General features: G+C 40.3%; 1 protein-coding gene across 14 annotated transcripts in view; it reads right to left on the reverse strand.

Annotated features, from left to right (window-relative positions):
* Positions 1–1822: 1822 nt before the first annotated feature.
* The window catches only part of LOC119740218 (1-phosphatidylinositol 4,5-bisphosphate phosphodiesterase beta-1-like), a 116208-nt gene continuing 91050 nt past the window's right edge, over positions 1823–26980 (reverse strand). For 13 of the 14 annotated variants that reach the window (XM_038215439.1, XM_038215440.1, XM_038215438.1 and 10 more), the window contains 19 exons: positions 25167–25345; positions 24369–24465; positions 23656–23740; positions 22819–22891; positions 22332–22383; positions 21411–21565; positions 20398–20562; positions 18874–18973; positions 17742–17971; positions 15717–15930; positions 12491–12610; positions 8601–8644; positions 7223–7416; positions 5631–5700; positions 5126–5301; positions 4826–4921; positions 4075–4132; positions 3868–3954; positions 1823–3016 (listed from right to left, as the gene is read on the reverse strand). In XM_038215439.1, coding sequence (XP_038071367.1) covers positions 2261–3016; positions 3868–3954; positions 4075–4132; positions 4826–4921; positions 5126–5301; positions 5631–5700; positions 7223–7416; positions 8601–8644; positions 12491–12610; positions 15717–15930; positions 17742–17971; positions 18874–18973; positions 20398–20562; positions 21411–21565; positions 22332–22383; positions 22819–22891; positions 23656–23740; positions 24369–24465; positions 25167–25345 — 2951 coding nt within the window. In that variant the 3' untranslated portion in view covers positions 1823–2260. The remainder of the gene's footprint in view (positions 3017–3867; positions 3955–4074; positions 4133–4825; positions 4922–5125; positions 5302–5630; positions 5701–7222; positions 7417–8600; positions 8645–12490; positions 12611–15716; positions 15931–17741; positions 17972–18873; positions 18974–20397; positions 20563–21410; positions 21566–22331; positions 22384–22818; positions 22892–23655; positions 23741–24368; positions 24466–25166; positions 25346–26980) is intronic. The other variant, XM_038215437.1, reaches the window with a different exon arrangement.

Here is a 26980-nt window from a genome sequence, read left to right on the forward strand (position 1 = left end):
TCTTTGTCCCTTTTTCATTAAATCTTGCAGGCATATGAAATATTGCATGGTCGCAGAGCTCACATGATGATGAAGAGCTTTTCCGATTTCCAATGGATATTTTTGTTTTCATCAGGCATGCCATCGAACGCCACTGACTCTTGTGTTTGTGGCATATAGACTGGGCCATGTGCAGTTCTAGAATTTACCAAAATTCAGATCATAATATAGCATCAGTACCGGAGCATTTACGCTTACATAAATATGTTCCTATATACATTTTGCTTCAACTCAAACTATATATACACACACATACCAATATTAAAGTTGTATTATTTCATCCAAGGCAGTTCTGTGATTAACAAATAAGCGACTCTGGATCCACACTCTCAGGCGTTGAAATTAAGCACCAAGTCTAGGTTGCCTTTAAACTTGTGGTGGTTTTTTGGCTTCAACTTTAGTCAATGTCTTTTTCTTCAAAATAAAAGTTTGGACTTCGGCGAACACAATAGGCCTATGCTTGTTTTGTATGAAGAAGGTTAAGGTATATTTTAATGTGAAAGTTACTGTTACGAAACTGCTTCCGCAGCTTATCTTTGTTAAAAGCCCCGTAAACTTTAACATCCCTCAAAAAAAAAACTTCACAAAATTTCAGTGTTCCTTTTTTGCTTGTTCTAAAATTTAAAAAAAAAATTAAACATGTGCTTTTCACAATGCAGTTCAAAAACAAAACAATACAAGGGGGAGTCAGGTTGGCATAGCGGTACTTTCCTCGCCTTCCACCTCTGTGACCCGGGTTCGAATCCCGCCTGGGCCAATATGTGGATTGGGTTTTCTGTCCCTGCCTGCTTCCGTGGGTTTCCCCCAGAATATTCTTCTGGGCTTTTCCTCCCACCTCTAAAACTGTAACTTCTTCTCATTGTCTTCTCTCCACAGGTTTCTTCAGGCTTGCGAGCTACAGTGCCTAGGGCGCTTTTGAGGAATCCTTGGTTTCATTACCAGAAATGATTATTAATAATAATTAATAATAATAATAACACGACAGCAAGTGAAAACTGTGAAGGCTTCAACACAACATGAAGTGGGCGTTGGATTTAAATTGCAGTAAATATTGTTCTTGCATTAAGTTTGCAGTTATAATGATACAAATCAACATTATTTAATACTCAATTGTAATTATTAATCAAACTTACTTTGCTCATCTAATTAACTTGTTCACAGCATTTGTGGTTAGAAATTGTGATGAAAAAGGTAAAAAAAATTTACAAGTTGTTCCTTTGATATGATAGCTTTTCTTATTTCAAAATTAGCAACTAGAGATTTGAAATTGATTCTGTATAAACGTTTTGATCCTTTGGAAACGGATGATCCCTCCACCCTGCATTTAGTTAACTAAATACATCCTTAGAATCATGTACCCTAAAATGTATGACCATGATTAGCCACAAAAAAAATTTGATTCAATCAAAAAAAAAGTTTTTGATCTTGTGGACACAGATGATTCCCCGCCCTGAATTTAGATAATTAAATATGTCTTTAAATCATGTACACTAAAATCATTGATACATTTAAAAAATTGACAACAATAATTTTAAACCATTCATCAGTAAAATAGTACATTACAGTTGATCGGTGTTACAAATAAAAATTCAGAATCAGGGAATAAAATCAGTAAAATAACCAACTCAGTAGTGCATAATACATGGAAGTCTTTGCAAATAGTATGTGCATTTAAATTTAAAAAAAAGGTGGAGTTACTGAAATTGTTCTTCATTTCACCATTACATGTGGTTGGCCGACACAACTTTTAAAATCTGATGAAAACTAAATTGCAAGGGATTCATAAAAACTAGAGGAAATGACAAAGGATTTGGTTGAAATGTTAAAAAAGAACAATCAGTTGAAGAAACTCTGAAAACTTCATTTTTCTAAAAGCAAGGGAAGTTCTGTGTACAATGTAAACATATATGTTGATTGCAATTTGTGCTCCCGTTAAAAAAACAAAAAACAAGACATATTAAAACAAAAGTGCAGGTAAAATCTTTCAGAGTGGGGTGTCCAAACCATATATCTGTCCTACTCTTATGGAATGTGCACTGTAATCCCAGACAATTAGCACCAGTTACAAGAATTGTGCACAATTAAACAGTAAAAAAAAAGACAGTGAATACAATTGTTTTCTCTGGATTTGATCATGCCCTTGCATTCGTGCGACATTACACGGTGCTTTGTTGCCTTCCTTCCAGATATCCTGTCCAATCAAGATGGTCGCTGTCTCCCTTCATAATCGTGTAATGAATTCAGGCTCTCCGTTGCTCATATCTAGACTCCTCCTAGCAGGCTCGCCTACTGGGGAGGCAGTTAGTTCTGGTTCCTCAGTTCCGTTTATCTGGGAACTAGCTTTCACTTTCCCTCCTCCCTTTGAAGGGGAGGACAATCCCGCCGGGATTTCATCAGCTGCTTTTACAGGCGACCGCTCTGGTGTCTTAACCGGAGCTTTCTTAGGCGAGCCCTCTGGACTTTCAATGGCACTCTTTGTGGGTGACCCCTGTGGCGTGTCAACGGCATTCTCTGTGGGCAATCCCTCTCCAGGTGTCGTCTTCACGGGCGACTTCTTTGGCGAACCCTCCGGAGTCGGAACTGGTTTCTTGCGAGGCGACCTTCCCGACGGAGACTCGGCTGATTTGGTCGGTGACGGGGGATGGGAACCACCAACAGATTTGGGAGAAGAACTCCCTTGTTCCTCAGGAGAATCCTGTGATGACGATGATGATGATGACTGTACCGCCTTGACTGGGCACGGAGGATCAATCTCCCCCGTCTCGTCGGACCTTCCCTCGGGGTTTGTCTCGATCACCGCCTCCACCTCCACACCTCCGTTGACCCCGACCACACCCACCTGCTCTTGGCTGGTTGCTACCCCGTTGCTATGGGCAATGATGACAGGTCCTCCTCCAGACGATGACTGGTTGTTCTTGAGATCGTTCAGGAGTTGTCGGCACTTGGTCTCGTACTCTGCATCCAGTGATGCTGCATGCTGCCATTAGGATTGAACCACAAAAAAAAAAAAAAAATCGGTCTAAACTTCCTTAACGCAATTTCATGGAACTGGTAATGTGTGAAAATGGACTCAGGGCATGAACAAGAGATGGCGCTATTTGTCACCATTCATAAGAGCTCCAGAGGGAGGGATGTGCCACATCCAAGCACATACAAGTGCGTTCACACCGTCGATCGTGGACCTCCCATTGTCCCTCTTTTGTTTGTACTCTAACTTTTTAGGAAGACTCCCATATGTTTGTACACGACCCCAATCGCAGACGTATGCTGGGAATCGTGGACGATATTGTTCTCTTTTGTTCTCTGGAATTTTTCGGCCACGGTTTGAATAGATGAACACGCACTGGTTGACTCACATTATGGTATAAAGTGTGTGTGGCTAATTTGCACAAACCTAAAGCATCTTCACATGCTATGAACATAGCACCACACAGGCTATGCTTCTAGAGTCTCTAACAGTGGTCCCTCCCAAATTTTATAACTGTTGATGAGGGGGTACTTGGTGCAGTGTACTATCCGCTCCGTTCACAAGTACCCCCTCACTGGCAAAGAAAGTACAGTTGGGGGTGACCGACCGACGCCATCTTGCCTGACTGCAATTCATTTGCCGCGAAGCGCAGCCACTGTGTGTACGTAGTACAAATCCCCTGGTGTAAGTGCGTCACACACAAGGAACGATGCGCGTCAACCAGTGAAATGTCCCACCCATGGGATGCCGTTGCTAGGTAAAAGGGCGCCCTCTTTTGTCGGCGCACGGAACCCATCCCTATACGGAGTTCACAACAGCATCGTGATGTGACACTGGGGAACCCAGCCACCGTGACTTACCGTATCTTCCTCCGCAGCGAGTTCCTCCTGCAGTTCCTTCATCTGCGTCTCCAGCTCCTCTCGTTTCTTCTGCTGGATCTCATGCAACTGTATAGCAAGAACAAAAAAATCAAACAGGTCAAGTTTCAACCTCAGTGTTTTCTGCAAGAATTGAATTAACTGCCGAACTTCAAGAATCTTGGTAAATTAAATGTGGGAGAAACTCACCGTCTGTCTGGAAAGCACTGCCTGCTGAATGTATTTCTGCTGGTTTTCTCGTCGTAACCTGTCATTAAAAAATACGCAAAAATTTGCATCAATAAATATTGTTCTTTAAAAAATCATAATTTCCTTTTTTTTTGACCCGAGGATGTTTAACCTTAAACCTAAACAGAAAATGGAGTAAAGAAGACATTTGTTGCTATTGTGCGTCCTGAGAGTGTTAAAGGGCCCCATGATCTTAATTCCAATTGATAAGACATTATATGCAGTTATCCACCCATCTTAATTTTATGAAAATAAAGACGTTTTGGACTAGCCATTGCAAGGGTGGATCCAGAGGGGTTACTGCCGGGTGGGAGGGGGGGGGGGGCTGTCTCAAGTGAAAAATGGCCTTATTTGAGATTGTTTCAGTCACTGCCGTGGGGTGGGAAGGGGGTGGGGCGAAAGGCGGTTCAGGGCGCGGGGGGGGGGGGGGCCTCCGCACCCCCTGGATCCGCCACTGGATTGACAGGAGGCATTTGCATGTTACTATTAGTGCGCATGCGCAAGTTATGTCATAAATCAAACACTAGTCGACTAATGGTAGAACTTGCTCTAGGCTGCAATTTATTCTTTGTCCAGAACATTATGCTCTACTTGAGCTCACTGTGGCCACGCACCAAACGATCACTGAAATACCACGACAAAATGACATTAGACCTGATTTTCGAAACTGCAAATTGCCTGGGATGACAAGGATTCAAGTCCAATTACTCACCTGCTCATTTCTTGCTTGTCGCCTCGCCGTTTACTCATCTGCTTCAAGTCCTCCGCATTCTTCTCATCCAGTCTCTTCCTTAAATCAACTTCCTCCCTGAAAAAAGAAAAAAAAAAAAAAAAGCCGTATGGTTCATGTTCATCCATCTCCCATTTTCTGTTAGTTGCGCGAATGGGATTTTGGATAATCAATGAAAAAAACAACTACATCACAAATGTCAGTTGTGGTTTATGGCTTCATCATTTCAGCTGACAAAGACGTAGGGAGATGGGGTATTTAGGTCCTAATCCAGGCACTTACTTCTTGTGCTGACTGTCCAGCTTTCCCAACTGCTTCTCATGGACGGCAACCATCAACTCCATCTGGAGTTCATACAGGATCTCTGCATGTTCTTTCTTCAAATCTCTCTCGTCAGCAAAGTGCTTCTTGTACAGCTCTATCAACGCCGTCTCCTGAGCTGCTTGCTTCTTCAGAATCTGAGGATTTGCATAAAAAAGTCTTTAAAATGCGAAAACTATAGGAAACTTCTACAACCCAAATCACGCATGAAACTGGAGCTTAACTTCATGTTGTCTAATTGGCCCAAGATGCTAGTGATCGAAAGTGGACGGTGAATAGTGCACCCTCTAATGGCACAACAAATAGACCAGCGCGCCTACTTGCACTAACGTCTTGGCCCTTTCGTTTCAGCGGTTTAAGGTTTTCTTTATTTTCTCCCTAGGCTTTCCTAGGGAACCAATCAGCGATCGAGAAAAGTTTCAATGGCTCGCCCAACGGTTGGGCCAAAGAATTTGGCTCATTTTACCTCATTCTCTTTGTCTCGCGTTAGAGCGTCCATCACCTCGTTTAGCTGTTGTCTCATCTCGTCAATGTTTCTGCAATAAAAATAAGCCCTGGTTAAGCAATGCACAGTGGTGCTCCAAAATAAGATTGAAGACTTTATTTGCCAAGGTTTTAGGAAAATGGCATCAAACGGCAAATCCACACACAAAATTGTAAATTGAGTAACTTTTCAAAGTCCAACACAAACAACACAGGACATGTTGTTACAACTGATAATGTAGTAAACAAAGGATAACGTATCGCCAACCGATAGTGTCACACAAATTGACCAATATTGTATCACTAACCGATAATGTAACAAAAGTTTACCGATGGTGTAGTACATGTAATAGTCAATTGTTGTTAGATTATCAGTTAGGACCGATAATGTAACAACAACTGACTGATAGTGTGGTACATTTTAATACATTATCGGTAATTTTTTTGCTACATTATCAGTTAGTGGTACATTAACGGTCAATTTTTGTAACATTATCGGTTGGTGATACATTATCAGTACTGAGTAACACATGTTGAAAATATTTGGTGGCTTTTTAAAAATAGTTTTTTTAATTATTTTTTATTTTGCTCTGCTCTTTGCACTCGGGAGATATAAATCTACATTCATAAATACCTAAGACAGTTTACGCATTCCTATTGGTCGAGAGCCCGTCACGTGGCCGGTCTTAAACGGATGATAAAGACATGGCTAGCTGGTCTTAAACACTTTTCCAGTGTCACAATAAAATGTGGACTCCTAAAAATCCAGTGCCTCTTATCGTTTCATTGGTTGAACGTTCACAATCCTCACGTAGGCATGCGCAACACTACCAGGGAGTCAGAATTTTATAGTTCTAAATTCAAAACGCAACGCGCCAGGTGCGTTCTGCGTTCGCGCAGAACATGATACGCGCGCATCAATCTCCATAAAAGGGTTGTTTACATCTTACTCGCCAGCTGAACATTCCATTATTTTGCAAGAGGGATGTTTCAAAAAGCATAAAGTGAATTTGTTGAACAAAATCGGGATGTTTTGAACGAATTATATGATTTTTTTTTACCGAAAAGGTATTTATGAATGGGAATAAATATGTGCTCCGTCGGTATTTATCACTCTGTTTAATACCACTTAGAGTCTGGGTGCTGATAATTACCCTCGCCTCCGGCTCGGGTAATTATCAGCACCCAGACTCTAAGTGGTCTTAAACAGAGTGATGAAAAACCTCCGGAGCACACATTTATTCCCTTATTATAGTTTGAACCACAGCATGGCCTAAAAGCTTGTAAAAAGACAAAATTTCTGTCAAAAATCCCTGATTCTGGTACTTGCTGGTATATAAGATTCAAACTGGCCGACTGACCTCAGACCTAAATGGTCAGGGAATAAAGATGGCCGTAAATGTACTAGTTAGCAGGAAGTTCAAGTTCCATCCAGGTATGCATGACAATTTTTTGGGGGAAAAACCCCAAAATGTGACAGCACTTAGAACTGAGATGGGTAAACCAAATCCAGTAGAAGAAAAAAATAGAGATGAACTTAAGAAGAAAACAAGAGAATATTGAGCTGTGACTGACTGTCCCTTCTTGGCCGCCTTCTTGAGTTGGCTGGATTGTTTCTTGGTCAGAGACTTGAAGGCTTTCTGGTGGTTCTTCTTCATCTTGACTAGGTCCTTGTCGTGAGTCCGCTTCATCTTGCTCTGTTTCTTCTCTTCTTTCTTGATCAATTTCTCAAGCTCCTGGTTCAGACGCATCACCACCTTCTTGTATTTCTAAAAAGTTAGGAGAAAAAGTATTTAGGGATTAAAAAGACAAGGGTAATTTAAAGGTACGTAGGATCATTTGCTTTTTGTGTATCTGCTTTTTCATGTGAAGCAATATAAGTGCTTAAGGGTGCATGACACCTTACCTGTTGAAGTTAAAGCTCAGTGGATACAATACATCTTACTATAATTCGGGCGATTCACAATGCAGTGCGCCACCAGAGTTTGCGGGAGATGGTTGACAAATTCGCAGCGTGGGACATTTGAAATTGTTAGTTTTCCGGTCAGTAGTTTCGTAAGCGTATGATTCGAGTATATGTTTGCCCTTTTCTTTTCTTTTTATCAATATGGTGTAGTAAGGCGGCAGAACGCTATACCCCAATCTATAACAAACTAGCTCAAGTTGCCTACTGACAATCATTCAAGTGGGCCATGTTTTGTCGATCGTAAACTTGAAAAATGGACTCTCCATGGCAAACTATTGGTGGCGCACTGCATTGTGAATCACCCAATTCCATAAATCTCTGTGTGTCTGTCTGTATTTCGATTATCTCCAAAACTGGGCACTGTATGAAGTTGACAATTGGCAGGTGAATTGCTCAGCACCAAAGAATGTGCAGACCAGTGTCAAGTTGCTTGGATGAGTGGTTCTTAAAGAAGCTGCAAAAAAAAGCAGCATTTTCGGAGGCCCACACCTACAACGTGTATATACAGACCACGCCACGTACTGCTGCACATTTTGACAAGCACTGCAGTCTATACCGCGCCACAGGTACAGTTTAACACACATGCAAATGGTGTTTGGGTGTATGGGCTCTACCATTTCTTGAAGGGGGAAGATCCCGCAACGGTGAGGCGGGCTTCGACCATTTTTTCAAGGGGACGATCGCGCAACAGTGAGGTGGGCCTCGACCATTTGTGGGAGGGCAGGGTCGCGCAACAGTGAGGTGGGCCTTGACCATTTTTTTTTAAGGGGAGGATCGCGCAACGGTGAGGTGTAGATATGGCACGCTGTTATACAGTGCACTCTATACTGCCACGTTTGCAGGTCTACTGGAGGCCAAGCAATTTCCCCGTTGCAAACAGGCACGTTTTGAACGGGCACTGCACTAGTTTTGACAAAACAGAGAAAAAAGTATGCAAAACTTTTTTTGTGTCTACATGTATGTTAAAAACCACATACAATTTCTAACCTTGTGATCTTTGATGTCTTCTAGCCTTGCAGCCTGAATTTCCTCTGTTCGGCAAAAACAGATTTGAAAAGGTTAATTAGCGAACACTTCAAGATAAAAAGACAAGAAATTTGCTTGATAGAAACAGGCATGCAACTGGGAAGTAACAGAAAAGAGGATAATCCAAATTTTACAAGACTTTTAAACAGAGTTTGTCAGTTTTTAATGGCATAAGTGTGAAGTCAAAACAAGGATATCAGGTGATCAAAGGAAAATTACATGCCTGTAGAAAGGCAAAAATAAGCTCCACAAAAATAGGATGCATACTTGGGACATTTTTGACGACCTAGTGTAGTGGAGCCATATTTTTAGGTCCATTTTGCCATCTCATATTTGTGGGGTAGCAACTGTGAATTTGTTCGCGCTGTGAATGCGCAAAAGTTGAACACATTTCAACTCAACGTGAATTTCAACGTGAATTTCGCAGGGAATGCTTCGGACGTCAAATTCGCATCACATTTGCATGAAAAACGTATGAACCTGCCTTAACACCTGTGCTGTTTTAGACTAAAAGAAGGAGTATATTTCACTTTTCATGTTAATTCAGTAGAGAATACAGAGTACTCTGATAAAAATGTTGATTCGAAACCAAAGTGGGGTAGCCAAAAGAAAAAAAACAAACACCTTCACCGAAACGGAACAGGACATATAAATCTTGAAAGTTTTATACAAAATATTGATCAATGCCCCAATCCAATTCTTTATGTTCAAATGTACTTCTGGTGTTTCATTAGTTAGACAAACGAATACAAACAGGTATAAAACCAGATTAAGATTGGAAACAATACAAGATGACTTTGTTTAACATAAATAATGTTCACATGTAGAACTCGAACAAAGTTGTTCATGCATGTTGCATTCAAATCTTTCTCATTCAAGTATTATTTGCAGCCTGTTAGAAACACTCCAATGTGAATGCACAGATAATCTTTTGATTATTTTTGTTGTTTTGTTCAGTGGTGAAATACTAGTTGTTCAATCAATGGGCTAACAAGATTTGTTATTTAGAGGTGAAATAAAATGAAACTACACATGAAATAAAAATGTCAGAGAATTAAATAAGTCTAGAGTGAGAAAAAGTGCAGTTTTGGGGGCAATATAAAGAAAAAACACTTGTGCAAATATCAAACAATGCCACATCAGAATGAGGCCATGCATAAAGTCAAGCTGACAAAAACATCAAAATGTAACATCACACTAATTCAAATAAATCAAGAAATCACACACAAGAACATGAAAGTAGGCCTTTACAGCAGGAATCGAACAACATTGACAGTCAGCTAAAGTAAGGAAAGATAACACATTAACGACACTTGAAAAACTACAATTTTTTTTTTACATTAATCAGGCATGCAACTGGGAAGTTACAAGAAAAGAGGACCTTTCCAAGTTTTGTAGTGTCTTTCAAATTTTAGTGGCATCCAAGAGAAGTAAACAAAAAGGAAATCAGCTGATCTGAGGAAAGGTTGCATGCCTGATTAACTGAGGAAAATGGAAAAGCTAAGGCTACAAAACAAGCAACACATCTAGGACTACTTGTCACATTACATTGAACACTTAAGCATTGGGGTTGAAGATGCACATTTTCAAGAAAACAATGAGAATGTCAGTGCTTTAGCCACTACTGTTTCCAATAAAGAATTCAAAATGCTAATAGCAGACTAGATATTAAAAGTTGGTCAGTATATTTTTTAATTTGAGTACATGATAGAAGGAAAGAGACTAGAGGGAGATTTGAACCTTGGACCTCCAAATATTGCATTACTGACTCTTTCAACAAGCATTCTTGTTCCTTTGTACATCCCAGTCACAGCAGTTATTGAAGGCGTTGTCTTGGGAACATTAGTCAGAAGTTGGTTATGCCATTACCACCTGTACTACATTGTATTACATTGCGTTTCAAACTCAAAAACGATGTTTAAATGACAATCTTTTGCTAAAAAAAATTGGTTAAAGTGGTCAGAAATTGTCTCAGATTGCACCAAGAATCCAGAGCGCCTAGAATCCAAAATTTTCTGAACCCCACGCCAAGTTCTCACTCTCAGCTTTTACTCAAAGTTGGCAGCCCTGCAGCATTGGCAATCTCCCAGTTAGCCCAGGTCTTTGTTACAATTAAGGTAGATGCTTTTCGCCAAATAGGAAGTTAATGCTCATCACGCAACTCCACTGAACTAGCTGATTCTATGGAGCTGTTAGAATGTTATCATGATTTCATTAAAAAATATTAACATTGCACCCTCATATAGCACAGCAGTTCTACTACAAAAACAGTTTTGAGATGATTAAGTTTTACAGAGGAGAAACAATAAACACAATCGACATCTGTGGACGAAAAAAGACAACCATTAGAGGGAAAGAGACGAGCAAACAACAGAAATGTAGGAGGCGGCATGTTGGAGGAATATCGGTATGAATGGGTACACATACGTGATGAAAGTACAGCTAACGTGAACAGCAGGCAAAATGGATGGTGTTTTTTGTTTTCTCCAATCAACAGCACAGAAACAGTGACAGTAAGCATGCTGACGATAATGTGAGATTGAAGTCTGGACACCAGACAGAATGAAGCAGAGTGACATGGAAGTGGATATACCGACTATGAGTGATCGCTACAGCTACTGTCACCACAGACACATAATTCTAGGATTTCTTTGTTCTGGCACTGTGCTGAAATTCATTACAGGAGGCTATTTTTATCAACAATATATCAAACAAATACTTTGGTAAGTGACCACCTGAGTTAAAATTATACCTGCCAACCCTAACATGGCATATTTTATTGTTCATTTTGCTATCGCTAACATTTTTTTGCATTACCTGAATCATACATGTACATCTCCTGATGCATATCAGCACAGTCAGTGACTCTGTTATTTACGTGCTTCTTATAAAAAAACCATACATCATGCAAACCTGTCTTGACCTTGTATAATGAGACCCCCTTTGATTTTTTGACGGCCCATGTGTTATGATCCCTGTGTGTCACATTTGCAAGCATGCAATCCTTAAGTGTGACAATCATGCATTATCAGATTGCCTAAACCCGTCCAAATAAGTCTGGCCCCTTTGGTGTCCCTAATTTGACCAGCTTGTATCACATGTGTGACAATCAACCTGACAACTTGTCATATCCTTGTCACATGCACTGTCACAAATTGGTGTCAGAAACAAAGTCACAATCTGTGTCACAGCACTGTCATGTCAAATGTAAAAAAAATCTGTCCAGACCCTTTCCAGACTTGTCACAACCCACATTACTAGCACTTGTCAAAATCAATATCAAAAGGTTGTCAATGTCATAATCTGCAAAAATACTTGCTGTCACAAACCCATGTTCGTAACCCTTCATACCAAGCTGTCACACTATGAAGTCACATCCTTAGGCAGAGCATTGTCAAGTTTGTCAACCCAAATACCTGTCATGACCTACAAGCTGTGCATAACCTCCATCTTGATTTGTCCAGATTCTTGTCACTGTGATATCACAACTCTCGTCAAATACCTTACGGAACCTACAGCACATCAATGACCATTTCCACAACTTGTGTCACTGTCATATATTGCAAACCCCTTGTCACACCGATACCATTTGTCATGTCCTGTCACAACTTTTTCTGTATTGTCCCTTTCATATCACAACCCTTATCGCAAACCATAACCCCGTCACAACTCATGGCCCCTGATACCAAATTTGACACGTGTCACAATCCATGACCTCTGACATAACCTACGACACATTACGACCCACGACAAGACCTATACATGACCGTCTCATAGTCCATGACCCGTGACCAACATCACAACCTTCACTTTTGAGGGGGTGCGGGGGATGTGTTACCGTCATTCAGTACCTGATTGGCCCAGATTGGGTGCGCTAATGCTGCGGTTGTTCTGATTGAGTGGGGCGCCCAGTGATTCCATCTGAAACTGAGCGGTACCCAGGGATCTGGTTCTGGGTATCGGCAAGCTGTCTGCTCAGAGCGGGAACAGGGAAGAAAATAAAGAAAGGAGGGAGGGGAGTAATCAAAAACAAACAAACAAAAAAAACTAGCCAAAAAAAGAGAAACGACCAAGCGTTAATACATCTTAGCTTGAAGCTAGCGTAGCTTTGTGGCATCAGCTGTGTTGCGGACAATTCCTTTGCTTTATTCTGGTTTTCTTTCATGTACTGGCAGAGCTGTAGTCAGGTTCTTTCAAATCAAATTGCAAGACATTGCAGTTTGCGTCAAGTGAAAAGTTATTCAACTGAACTGTGACAAAAGCATTGCTTTGTCATAATTCATCCTTGGTACTCGTGATTTGACTTTTAATTAACTTTTCAACTCTGTGAAGTGGTAAAAAAAAAAGTGGACAACTTGAACTTCATTTGAGGTACATAATAACCTTAGACGAGGGTAGTTGGCATTCCCCCCTCCCACTTTCGCTGAAATGTTAATAAAACGCACAACCTCCTCTCAACTCCAAGATATTACTACCGCCCAGACATGCTTAATGATGACATCATAATGATCTCAGCATAAACATCCCATGCTGAATGGATAAGCGTGATCCCCAACAAGCAGTTGATGTATATCAATGACGGCACACCCGAACATGGCAAACAGGTGTGACTGAGTGAACATGAAACGGTCTGACCTGTGAAATCCATCCTTATCAAGTGAAATTAGAACAAAATCAGTGTTAACTCCAAGCAATAGCTGAACCTAAATATTTAAAACTGAACCTTGTATAAATATTTTTAAACAAAGCAAATGAAGATAGTATACAAATACTGAATGTTTGTGAGTGCAATGGGAAGAATAATTTCATGAGTTGACAGATGAAATGTTCCATTCCACGAGGCGAAGCCGAGTGGAATGGAACATTTCATCTGTCACCGAATGAAATTATTCTTGCCATTGCACAAACGTGAAACATTCATTATTTGTTTTATATAACACCTGAATAAATCCTCGTCATCTGATTGGTTGACTTTTAATAGCCACTTTATTCAAGTTTAAAACTGTTTAAAAGTTTGACAAGTTCAGAGCTATCTTATTTAATTTATGCAAACTATTCAACAGGTTGAGAACTATCATATTCATTTTATCTCAAGTTAAAACTGTTCCACAAGTTTAGATTTCAAACAGTTCTAGTTTAGATCTCGCGCCGTGTGTTGGGACGAATAATTCAATGACATGTGATCAACGATCCACCAATCAGATGACAGGCATTTATTCAGGTGTTGTATAAACTATAATATAACTCATTAAAATTAAATTATGTGTGATACAGTGTCTGTTATCTGATATTTTGTGTTCAAGTGCAAAACCGGCAATCTTGTTTCGCTTAGCAACACTCAAGAAATTGGCATTAGGAGAATTTTAAATGAGAAGCCACTTTAGCCACCAGGTCTTTGCTTTTCTGCAGTGTGCAATTGAGACAATATTCACGCCAGCTGAAAAATTGCATTGCCAAACAAACATTTTCCTCAAAGGCTTCACAATGAAAAAATAATTAAAATTTTGGTAAAGTAGACATGATCTGAACTAACAATCTCCATATGGAGTAGTAGGGGCTCCGTGTGCCAACAAAAGAGAGTGCGTTTTTACCACTTTTGAGAGCTCCGTGACACACAACGTGTGCGTACTATACTGGTTCGCGCCCGAAGTATGCATGACTTCCTGAATGTGCCAAAGCTATTAGCCACAGCGTCTTCGCGCGAGCGTCAGGCGTAGTCGGCGTGCGAATACGTTCGAATTTAACTTGCGGTGGTCTCCAAGACTAATCCCCGCCCCAATAACTTTGGATCATTTGAAATACGCAGTGGATGGACCGGGAACCAGTCTAGGTCTCCCCCAACTCTCCTTTTCTGGCCGTTGAAGGAGTACTTGTGCACGGAGCCCATATTACGCAGGGTATTTAAATATGTTAATCAATAGTTTTTCACACAATCCAACCAATCTACTCATCACAGTTTTGTAGGCAACCCTTTTCTGACGAAACATAACATTATTGTTTCGTAGCCTCCCTGTTGTTGTTATTGATGTTTTACTTTTGCCATTTTTTATCATGGCAGTGTATACCCTGTATCCGCTCCGTTCACAAGTACCCCCTCACCGGCAAAGAAAGCACAGTTGGGGGTGACCGACCGACACCATCTTGCCTGACTTCAATTTTGCCGTGACGCGCGGCCGTACCATGAACCACTGCGTGTACATATTACAAATCCCCTGGTGTACGTGCGTCACACACAAGGAACGGTGCGCGTCAACCAGCTAAATGTCCCGCCCATGGGACGTCATTGCTAGGTAAAAGGGTGCCCTCTTTCGTTGGCGCACAGAGCCCATACAGAGCCACTTGATTCTTTGCCCCAATCAGGCTTTGGCCACTCCCTCCTCTTTTCACAAAATTTAATAGTAAAGTGCATATCTAAATTTATAATCTCAAACTGGTTGTGTCAGCATTTTCAAATTGGATTCATTTCAATTTTTTTTGTTTATTTCTTCGTTGTAATCTTTCCAAATAAGGGAGGAATTCACTACATGTTAAATTCACTACATTTGTAATATTGGCCCTTTTCAATCGCTCTCATATCTAACTGTACATAAGGCCCCCAAAAAAATACTCGGTCTCTGGTCACACCAAAGTTCCGGAATTGATGCAGCAATGCGGTTTTTTTTTTTTTTTTTCAAGCTTGGATTGTACAGACAAGGTGGGGTACTATTTTGCTATTTTTGGTGTCCTCATGTACATTGGTGTCCTGCATAATATGCCTTAGTGCCCTCAATCATTTGCCTTGGTGCAATTTCCCATTCCTTGGTGCTCTGTGGTAAAAATTAAAAGAATTTAGGAGGTGCGGCAATAGAGGGCGCTGTTAGAGCTACCGCGGAACATTTTGGAAAAAAGAAGAAGATTGACGCGCATGATTAAAATCAACGCGCGTGCTGACCAGAGACCAACTATTTTTTTCTTTTTGGCCTAAGTACAATTTTAAACAAGTACACTATTTGTACATGTAATACCAAAAGTAAGAAAAGTGATTTTGAGTTTGATTTAAAAAAAAAATTAATATCCACAACAGCAGATTTGTCTTACCTCCAAATGAGGAGGATGGAGTGATAGCAGCCAAGCTGGTTTGCAGTTTAGCGTTCTGTTTCAAACCGTTGGATTCAACCGAAGGGATGGTGTTTTTCCGGTAATTTCCTGGGCCCGTCGTCGTGCCGGCAGGGGATGGAGCCGGGGCAGGGGAGACTCTACGTTCCGCCGATGGCTGGTCTGGAGTGTCGTCATCACCATTCTCCTGTTCCTCCTTCAATCAAAAGAAGAAATTAAACCAGCAGTCAAAACTTTCGTCGATTTTAAAGTTGCATTCCCTGTACTCTTTGACAAATTTGAGAGTTTTGTATTAATACCTTTTCAACTTGTATGTTTTATTTCAACAAAAACCTCCCTTTTTTCCTCTTTTGGATGTCTGCAACCATCGGAATTATTGTCTGCCAGCCAATAATCCGAAATTGCAAAGTAATAATTCAATTACTAAACATGGGCCATTTTTTTTTCAGTCGATGTCTCATTCAAAAGTAAATTGCCATATTTCTAGAAATATGGCAATTTAGAAAAGGAATCTATTTTTCAGGAAGCCAAAAATAGCATGGCAAACGAAGATTCAAGTCCACAAGTACATTGAAACATAATGAATCAATCCTCAGAAACTACGCTCTGTTGAGTCCAGATTCCTAACCAATACTTAGACCTTATTTGTCTTACTTCTTAAGCGTAATTGACACTGCAGCATGCTTTTTAAAAACCTTTTTTAACTTTTAACTTTTTTTTATCAACTGAGAAAAAAAACTTGACAACACTTCAATGCAATGGCAGACTTATCAAACCTCACATGAATAAAAAAAAAACCTGGAAAAATCTCCAAAAAGCAATGTCATCCTTAGAAAGTAATCATCTCAACATCACTTTTTTGATCTATATAATTCAATAACATTTTAAAGGGAAGATACAACATTTGCAAACATCAAAAAACGAAATGATCAAATTATCACGAAATACCCTACTGGATTGTTAGGGAATTACAGTCTAAAGCATCCTGTAAAATCATGGCTCCTGGTGTGCTGACATTTTCAAGAAAAATTGTATTTTTCCAACGCTGGTCGGCCGACCAGCGTTGGAAAACACTGTCTTTTTTCAAAAAAATTGTTCCTATTTTTTACATATTTAGTTATTCCACATTTTCTTTGCAATAGATTACACACCTGTGAAGGGGTACAAACCTGCTAGAGTAATTCTCTAACCTTACAATTCCCTAAAGTCTTTACGTTTCTCCGTTTCATCTTAAGTGGGGTCGGGGAACCAGACTACAAGAAAATGATTGGTTTTCTTGGTTTTTCCAGCATAAACAAGCCCAAAAACGTGAAACAAGTCAGTTGAACAATATTTGCTATAATATACTAATCCTCCAAATCCATTCATTTCTGAAAATTGCAGCAAAAGCAAATGTTGTACATTCCCTTTAAGACAGAATATAGTTTTCAAAATTATGCTTTCATTTGCACATTTGCGATGCATCAAAGCTCACCATCAAGAAACAATTGTGATTGATGACTATACCAATGATTGATTCATGATGTAAACTCTACTCAAGCACTTGTATTAACCCTCCTACTGCTTCAACAGTCACAGACAGTCAAAATTCCATCCACTTCCTCTACGCCATGCCTTTAACACAGGCTAGTCACCAACACACATATCATATTTCAAGCAAGCACTGTGACTAGTCAAATTCAGTCAACAGACAGTGGAAGCCACAGCTGGCTTACAGTCAAAGCATAGCTGTATCAAGTTACATAAACAGTCACAGCCAGTCAATCCTGCTTTGTGTTGGCTGGGGGCTCCTAACTGTTGAAAACAATCACTTGCTTGATTTTGACTGAAAGGGCAACTTGGCACAGAATGTATGTTTGCATAGGAGAGTTAAAGTGTGAATATCTCTACTACAACTATAGTCCCATTTTCAACTGAATGTCAATAGCAGTGATGCTTTCCATTTTCACTGCAGAGGGTGTTATCAGTCATTAACGTCCAAACTTGTGTGAGTGGCTCTATACTGACCGTTGCCTGTTCCTGGCTCTTGACCTGCTTGACCTCTTCTTCCTCTTCAAGGGCCTTCAGCTGGGCGGCTCGCTTCTCCTCCTTGGACTGATAAGCGATGGGATTGGCCAAGGCATCGGCAAAGTTGGTCATCCGCTCGGGGACGTAGTCCCTCACCTTGATGTTCAGGAAGAGGGTGGGGAGCATCAGGGGCTGGTTGGACTCGTTGCACAGGAAGAGGTGACGATAACCTATAGGAGAAGGGGTGAGGAATGAGGCGGGGAAGAAAGGGGGGGGGTTAATGATTAAGGCAAAGGTTTAAAGGGTTGTTCATTGACAGAGTTGTTGCCCAGTTGTTGAATGATTTTACTACGCTGTGTCCAGACAAAAACTTGTCTGCATTTCAGCAATGATTTGCTGATGAAACAGCCCCCCCCCCCTCCCGGCAAAATTCCTGGATCTGCCCCTATTGCCGCGTCCACCGTCAGTCAATCATAAGTCAATGCCTACACCAACCGCAAGTCAGGTGACAAGCACACAGAGACCAATACAGCAAAGGATTTTTTCAGAGAAAGTTCATTTGAATGGCATGTTACTCGACCAGAGACTGAATGACTAGAGGAAAGATATGAGATTGAACTAGTACGGCAGATAGGCGATGACTGCAAATCTGTTCTCAGGTTGATCAATCCAGATGGTGAATTGTTGAATAGACAGACACAAAATATAAGTAAATGAATCACCGCAGCCTTCACCCTTTCAGTTCCATGTGCTTCATACACAGTTCATCTCCAGTAGCCGATTTCACAAAAACCCTGCGCTTTTATGAAACTTTGCTCAAGTGCAACATTTTCCTGTGTTTTGTTTTGCACACTGAAGACATGATCATCCTATGAAATCGCTTTAACATATATTGCGTATATTTTCCTCCCAGGCTAATATTTTTTGTGAAGTTGTGTCACTTTTTAATCCTAAAAAAAAAAAAATTCAGACCCCTCCCCCAGTTGCCCCCTTAACCCCTTCTGGGTATGCAACTGAACTTGTCCAAGATTTTCAAACATTTTGGGGACACAAGTCTCACCCCTTTTCCTACATCGATCCTTTTGACCCAGAGAAGCAAAACCCATTTTGGGGCCAGCTATTTTCTTCTTACCAGGTCTGAGTGATTCCACCGGCAGTATTCTGTGGCCGACCATCTTGCCGTTGTCTTCAAAGACTGCGATGCGAAGCATGGCCAACTCCGGCATAATCACCTGACAATTTTAAAAGGGCAAAAACTAAAATGAACCTTCTCTGTCTAAGACTTGGGCCTTGTTTCATGGCTCTGGTAACTATTACAGACGAGTGTTTTGATAACAAAAATAGCAAATTCTGCGCTAACAGTGAGTGAATGTTATGGGTTAAAGGTATAGTCCATCATTTGTAATTTGTGAAATTTGTTCGTTTGAAGCAACAAACGTGCTCAAACTCTAAAGAAGGGTGCTGAACAACTAAACCTGATGAAGTTTCAGCTCAGCTTCAGCTGTATATTCCGAGAAAAACAGCATTGTAGGATCTCCATTTCAAATCAAAAGTTGCTGAATCAGGTTTTGAATTGGGCCTGAATTCAGCATCCGAGACACATTCTCACTGAGCTGATTGCATCTACGCGATGTCGCGCACTGATCCACGAATTATAGCAACCACACGCGTGTGCGTCATGTCAATGCTTGAGCATGCTTCGCTGAATAAAAAAAAAGGAACTACTAACGGAAATTTCCAATGGTGCTTCTTAAGACGCACCGTTGAAAGTGCCTTCTTTTGTTGTTCTCTTCAAATGACAGCTTGCCAAAAAGAATAATTTCACAGGGAGTTTAGTCCCCTTACTATCTTCCAACCAAGTATGTTTTTCAACAATAATTAGGTCAGTTACTTTTTGGATAGCTGCAAATAATGGACTCTGGCTTTAAGCAAGGATGTTTGGCTTGTGCACATTCGTTCGTCCTGTAACTGATGAAATTATGATAGCACCATAAAGCACACTTTGGTTATCATGATTTTTTTAAATAGCATAAATGAGATATGAAACAGGTCTACAGTAACATTTCTGCTCCTACTTACTACCCAAATTTTCAACTGAACATGCAGAAACCAGTAGCATCGGCCCACATGAGAAAATGCACCCAACTGTAACTTCATTACAGCAATGGTATTCAAATTTTCAGTAAAAATAAAGCGTCCATCAAATATGGTAATGTTTTACTGAGGTATAGACTAATTTGGTGAACGAAATTAGAAGCCATTTTTGAGGTGGAACCACATGTGTATTTTGTAACCCTATAGGTCTCGCTCAAATGACGTCATTTCCTACAGATTGCTACGTGCATAGGCATTTTGGGTGTCAGATTTTCGTGACGCACATCGGCTGCGCCGTATTTCGAAGAAGTTTCAAGCAACATTCACTTGTGTTTAGAACATTTTGCACACTGTGCGCACACGTTCCTGATGGTGTTCAACACGCAGTTGTGATTTTCCTACGAAGATAATGTCCTATGAGAGAGATCTATTGGTCGAAGGCGCCAAAAGTGCAACGTGCTATCTAAGCAGGAGCCTGGTTCCGCTTAAAAAAATGGCTTCTAAGTTTGTTCGGCAAATTAGTCTATACTTAGTCCATCCATGCAATTCAAGCTGCTTTTACCTTTTTGAAGACGAAGGGATTCCCATCGAAGACAGGGTTGATGGAGTTGGAGGTCTGTGACTTGGTCTTATAGCGTCTACGCACCGTGTCAGCTGGAAGGCCAAACATGTCCACCTCCACGTATGTGTGGACCCGACGGTCACTCAGAAACTGACCGCTGATGACCTGCACATGATGCAAGAGGTCAAAGGTGACAAGAGGTCAAAGGTGACAAGAGGTCAAAGGTGACAAGAGGTCAAAGGTGACAAAATGTCACAGTGGTTAGCATCCGCTGATAATTTAAAAAAGAAACCAACTACTTCCCCAAATCCGTCAAAATTCATGAGGAGGTTTAGAGAATTTTGTTGGATTGAGGACAGTTGTTGCTTTACATGGGTCTGATGACCTTGAAACAAACAAAATACCTTTGGGTTTCTGCACAGTGATGAAAATTATAAAAATTTAGCGCAGTTCCTTGCCTTTAGAGTTAAGATTAAAGGGCAAAATCGAGACACGGAAAGACTTCTAAACGACTAAACTGCTGCAACCCATAGTTAATATTGAGGTTGTTGGCATTCTTTAAAAAAATTGTGAACAGTAAAAACACAGCAGGAGTAATCTGTTTGAAAACTAATGAAGTCTCACATGACATTTACTATACATTCAAATCATTGAAAATACAAATCCAAACAAATATGAAATATATATGACATGGCACACTATAGTTATTTTTTGTTTCAGAATCAACATATCCGAAACCATTTTGCATAAACAATATATGAATATTTTCATTGTGAATATTCATTCTGCTAAGTTCAGGATAACAGTTAGACTGGTGACATGACATGCAATGCCATCAAGACTTAGTTTTACTGGTGTGGATATTTAAATGCGCTGACCTTACAGCAGAGGTCATTAAAGACAATGACACATTAGCTGCTCTCAGACTCTACATCTAAGTGAGAAATAACTGTTTAGACTGGCAGTCAGTCTGCCTAGCACTTGACGGGTCTCGGGTTCGAGTCCCAACTCACCCTAACTTCCACAGTTGCTGCTACTACTCCATCCATGGTGGACTCAGCAAACGGATCAAAGAGACGGTCCTTACGCCTCATAAACTCCGGCTTGAGGATGTAGCCCGTCCGGCCGTTGATCTCAAAGTAGCCCATGTTGAGCTGCATGGGAAGGTCTGCTCGGCAAGAGAACGAAAGTAGGGAAAAGATTATTCCATACAATCCAATAAACCACAATGGGAAACTCGCTAGGTGCAAAAAAGAAGTTGAACAAAGAAATTGACTGGAGCGGGATTTGAACCTGCAACCTCCGGATTGCCGTTCCAGTGCTCAACCAACTGAGCTATCCAGCCCTATGTTGGTGGTTCCTCAATTTGTCAATATCTTTGTTCAAGGGTGTTTCTCAGAAGCCCAAAACCCAGAGGTCGCCGGTTCAAATCCCTACTGTAAGGAAAACAAAATTTTCATTCAAAATGAAACTATTAATATTTTATTTATTCTTTTTGATTGAGATTGTTTTTCTGGACCATGTTTCCAGAATACCTAAACAACACATTACACATGGTGGCACTGCAGTTCTCAGGTCTGGAAAAACTTCAGAAGTGGCTAAAAATGTTCAGTTTTAGAAATGGAAGAAAAGTCCCGACAAGTACCAATTCTGGGAAAAAACCCACAAGTTCTGCGTCTTTGAGGGATTCGAACCCAGGTTGCAAATGCGAAGTAAATGTGACGTCAGGAAACCTTTGCTGTGAAATATGCTGGCGTTGAAATGTGTTCAACTTTGCAAATTCGCAAAGTGAATACTTGCCGTGACGTCACAAATATGCATTCGCGTTCGCTTTTTAGCAAGGCATAAACCGGCTTTAAGATAATCAGTTTGGGAGTAAAGCACATAAGTAGCAGTACACTGATGCCTTAAAACACGGAAAATCATTGTCTCACCAAGTGTCTGGTAGTTCAATGCAACCATCTGACATCCGACATTCCAGAAAATCTGCAAGAACAAAATATGATGAAAATCAATCATTGTTACATTAATGACTTTACATGAATTTAATTTAATTAAAAGATTCGACACATCTACCCAAATGACCAACATTTTATGTATAATGCAAGTCTCCTAAATAGGCTGCACTACATTAGTTTTGTGCAACTTTTGATTCTATTTTTTTTTTTTTTTTTTTTTTTTTTAATATGTTCCACATGCATCACTCTATATTTCTCATATGATACTCATTCAAATGACAGTGAACTTCCCAACTGGACTTTAAGAATAAAATCAATTGATTTTTAAGGATGAAACGATCCTCAACACAGACTATTTACAGTTTTTATCATTTCATACAATCTGCACAGGCAAGGCAACACAAATGTTCACTTGTTGTCCCCTTTCAACCTCTTTCTCTCAGTCATCTTTTCCGGCCATTACCTGAGGCATGTAGTTGCTGGAATCTACCCTGGTTCCCCTGGGGTAGATACGCGACAGTTGTCTCTTGTTGTAGCTAAGAACAATTAGTGAAGGAAATTTTAAAAACCTGCTTCTTGAACGTTCTGAACACATAATGAGCCTAAAGTACTGTATTAAACATTTCCGAGGATGTACTCTACATTCTCCTGACGACGGGTAGAGCATACTGTTCGAAACGTTGAGTCCCTCCGGTTCTTTTCAGAACCACACATACTCACAAAAGAGATTTATTCACATGGTGCTACTGCAAACTTATCTTGTCTTAGTACTCTACATTTTTTTGAATAGTAACAATTTTGTGCTTGTAGAAGTACACACACCAGAACAGTTTTTTAAGTTAGAATGTTGACAAGCCACAACGTTTTTTTTTACACTTGGAACATGTTTGAAATAAACTTGAACTGGTTTTGTCATGTGAAAGAGGTACCTAAAAATCACTTCAATCACAGTGCTGTTGATGAGGTTTTTCTCTAATACTCCAAAACACAAGGTTGTGGATGTATAGAATCATAGCCTGAGAAACTAAGAAGACTGAGAATCTTAGAAATTGGACAAAACTGTTTTTGAAATTGTCCAGGTATCTGCACGAGGAGCATCAAAAAAGGTCCAAGTATCTGCAAAAGGTCCGAGTCCATTGGCAAATATTTGTAAATTTCTCAGTAAAAAAGAAACAATAGTAAAAAAGAAACAATAAAGAATGAAGTAAAAAAGAAACAATAAATCGACCAAAAGTTCACGATGAAAACACTGAAAGTCGGGGAAAATTGGAGGCACATTGTGTCGAAATGCAAAGGATACTTGGTGAATTGGATGGGGTTCTCCTTGACTCTGTTCATTGCCGACGTCTCAACAAAGGAAGAGATCTCATAACTGCGATTTCTCTCTGAAATATAAAGATGTGAGATACATGAGGACTGATCAATCCCACATTATGCTTAAGGGAAGTCTGCGAACTGTTTGCTGGGCCTGTTCCTTTCACGACAGTTTTGATATTATTCTAGAAAAGTTTTGAAAGGTGGGTTTGGAATTTTTCATATGGATTGACTGTGGATTGACTTGTATTTACTGATCAACAGAGATAGTCGCACTCATCACAAGTCCAGTCCTAAGTCAAGTCACAAGCTACTCAAATAAACTGTAAATGTTCATGCTGTAATGTACGCCACAACAGGTAATTTGTGACTTACTTGTGGTCGGACTTGTGATTGACTTGTTTTCAACACTGCCTTATGTAGCACCTTTGATTTAGTTGTGACCTTTGTGTTGGGCAAAACCTCAACACTGTTTTATACACAGTGTAGCTAACAACTTGTGATTTATTTGTGACCGGATTTGTGATGGACTCAAATTCAACACTGCAGCTTACAATTGGTACAACACCTCAACGCTAACCAATCTTTGATAAACTTAAACCTCGGATGAAGAAGCAATGTGCATCCCACACACAACACTCCATCCTGTGTGTTAACAATTTGTACTCCAAACTCATTCCCGCAAGGAATCAGACTTACTTTCAGCAGCCTCGAAGGTATGGAAGTGGACAGGCTGTATGTAGTTGACCAGGGCAGACATCTCTCTGCCAGCCTCTGCTTCCTGACCTGCTGTACCCTGTTCAGAATTTTTAAAAAGAAAGAAAAATCAGAGAAGGCAAGAGTGGTAATAATGGTAAAAATGCTGCAAACATTGAAGTTGAACACATACTATTTTGTTCAAGCTATAAGATTCTCAGGTCCCAGCACAGTGAACCATTTTACTAGATAACTTTATCCAAAATCCAGAATTATGTTGTCTGATCAGGTTTTTCTGATTCATGAAAATCACTCTTAGTATTCCTTGCTATAAATAAACCACAACGTATTTCTATAAACGCTGTATACTCAGTGCTGACCCAAGTGATTGTGAGAAGAATCGCTTGGGTGGGACTTGAACCTACGACCTCCTGCTTACTAGTGCAGATGTCTTACCACTTGACCACCAAGCTTGCAGGGGTCGGCCAGCCAGCCGACCCCGGTGAGCCCGGTCTGCACTAATAAGCAGGAGGTCGTGGGTTCAAGCCCCATCCAAATGATTTTTGTCTCACAATCACTTGGGACAACATTTGAGTATAACGTGTTTATAAAAATACGTCGGTGAAGGGCAAAACCCAATATTGAATTGAACTCGTATAAAAATTTTACACCCCTTCCACAGAATGCTTCCAAATATTCAAAAGTTCGATTTTTGTCAGTCACTACTCTCAAAGTTTTGGAACATTGGCAAATTAAATAAAGGATGTTTGGCTTATGAATATGCATGGGGAACAATTCTACCTTTTCCCTCTTCTCCATCTGATGGCGCTGGGCCTCCTCTTTGCTCATGTTCTCCTCGTCATCATCGCTGTCGCTTTCTTCTTCAACTTCATCCAAGGTGTCACTGGGCGTTTTACTCATACTGCTGTCTACACTCCGTTCACTGTCTGTGGAGAACGTCTTCGTGGCTGGAATGGAGGCTAAAGGGGGGGGGGGTGAGCAGGTATTCAGGGTCACAGAAGAAAATAAGACTCATCAGATGAAATGGGAGTGTCGAAAGACAAAACACAGGCTGTATCCTGCATGAGAGGTTCAACTCTAAAAGTGTCCGACGTTCAGCAATCTTAACACCTGGAGCATACCACAGACCGGGGCCGTCGCTAGAGGGGGGGGGGGGGGGTGGAGGGGGGTTTGACACCTCCATTCGAAATTTTTGTGGGTAAATCCATAATTGTTGTCTTTTTAATATTATTTTACTGTTGTCGGCAAAGTTTGAAATCTGAGGACCTTTTTTCTTTTGTTTTTTTTGCTTCTCAAATATTTTATTGCATGTTTGTCGGCAACCTTTACCTTTCACACCTCCCATAAATCTTTCTGTAAGCAAATTTGTAAATTTGAGGGACTTTTTTGTTGTTGGTTGGCTTGTCGGATGTTTTGCATGCAAACTTTTCAGCAAATTTGGTCCCACACCCGTCCCCCATTGAAAATGTTCTAGCGACGCCCCTTCTACTGACTAGTTAAGCGGACTTGTGGTCAATTTCTCACAAGTCAATCACCAGTCCATCATAAGCCAATCACAAGCCAAGTCACAAGCTTTTCCAATGAATTTAGACAAAGGCAATCATTTGTCACTTTATTGCGTTCCTAAATTCTAAATTTCCTTGTGAGTTAACTTGTGATTCACTAGCGAATTGACATGAACTATGACTCAGAATGGACTTGACCACAGTCGTGATACATGAGGCTAGTAAATAGTGTGCCGAATTGTCAAACACAGCACGGTGCTGCAAAAGAAAACGCAAATCGGTGCTTTTAAAAGCAAATGCATACAGAGTGATATCTTGGCACTCAGTCAGCTTCGATCACTGCTTTTAGAATCATACCGGTGGTGAAAATAAAAAGTAAGAAACAGCCAGTGATAAAACCCAGAAAAATGGTTTCTCCAATTTAGGCTACTCTACGGAAAGAAAGCCTCCTTAGATGATTCTGCTTATATTTCTTGTGAACAATGAGGTACAAAAAGAAAAGAAAAGACACATATACAGACAGAGCGACAGCCCGACTGACAGACAGACAGCGAACACTGAGGAGACACACACATCAATGTCAGCATAGTAGAGATAGGAGCAACGGAACCCCAAAAAGTGAAATTGTATAAGTGGAAAGTCATGAAAAGAGGCAGTTAAAATGAGGAAAAAATGTGAAAAAAAACAGCTAAACATATCAACAAGACACAAAGAAACATTGCTGTAAGAAGCCAAAGTTTACCAATTGTGTCTAAATGTCCACTACATGAATACTATTCAGCCAATTCCTAGAAATTACCTTTCAATTTAATCCAGAAATCACAAATCCATTGAAATCACAAACTTTCAATCGTGTCAAAAGGTAACAGACCAAAGTGTGCAAAGCACTTTTATAATATTCAGAAAAGGGTGTTGATCAGAACAGGTGATAGACGAAGAATTTCTTTTTTTTCTCAAAGAGAAGCTGAGTTTCTTTGGCATAATACAGTGTGTCTAAAGAATCCCGCATCCAAGAATGGCCAATGGAAAAGCTTGTAAAAAGTGGAGTTTATAGGTGGTATATATGAGGTGTAAAGAAACTGCAGGGTG

The sequence above is a fragment of the Patiria miniata genome, unplaced genomic scaffold (genome assembly GCF_015706575.1).
Source record: "Patiria miniata isolate m_02_andy unplaced genomic scaffold, ASM1570657v1 HiC_scaffold_5, whole genome shotgun sequence".
NCBI classification, from domain to species: Eukaryota; Metazoa; Echinodermata; class Asteroidea; order Valvatida; family Asterinidae; genus Patiria; species Patiria miniata.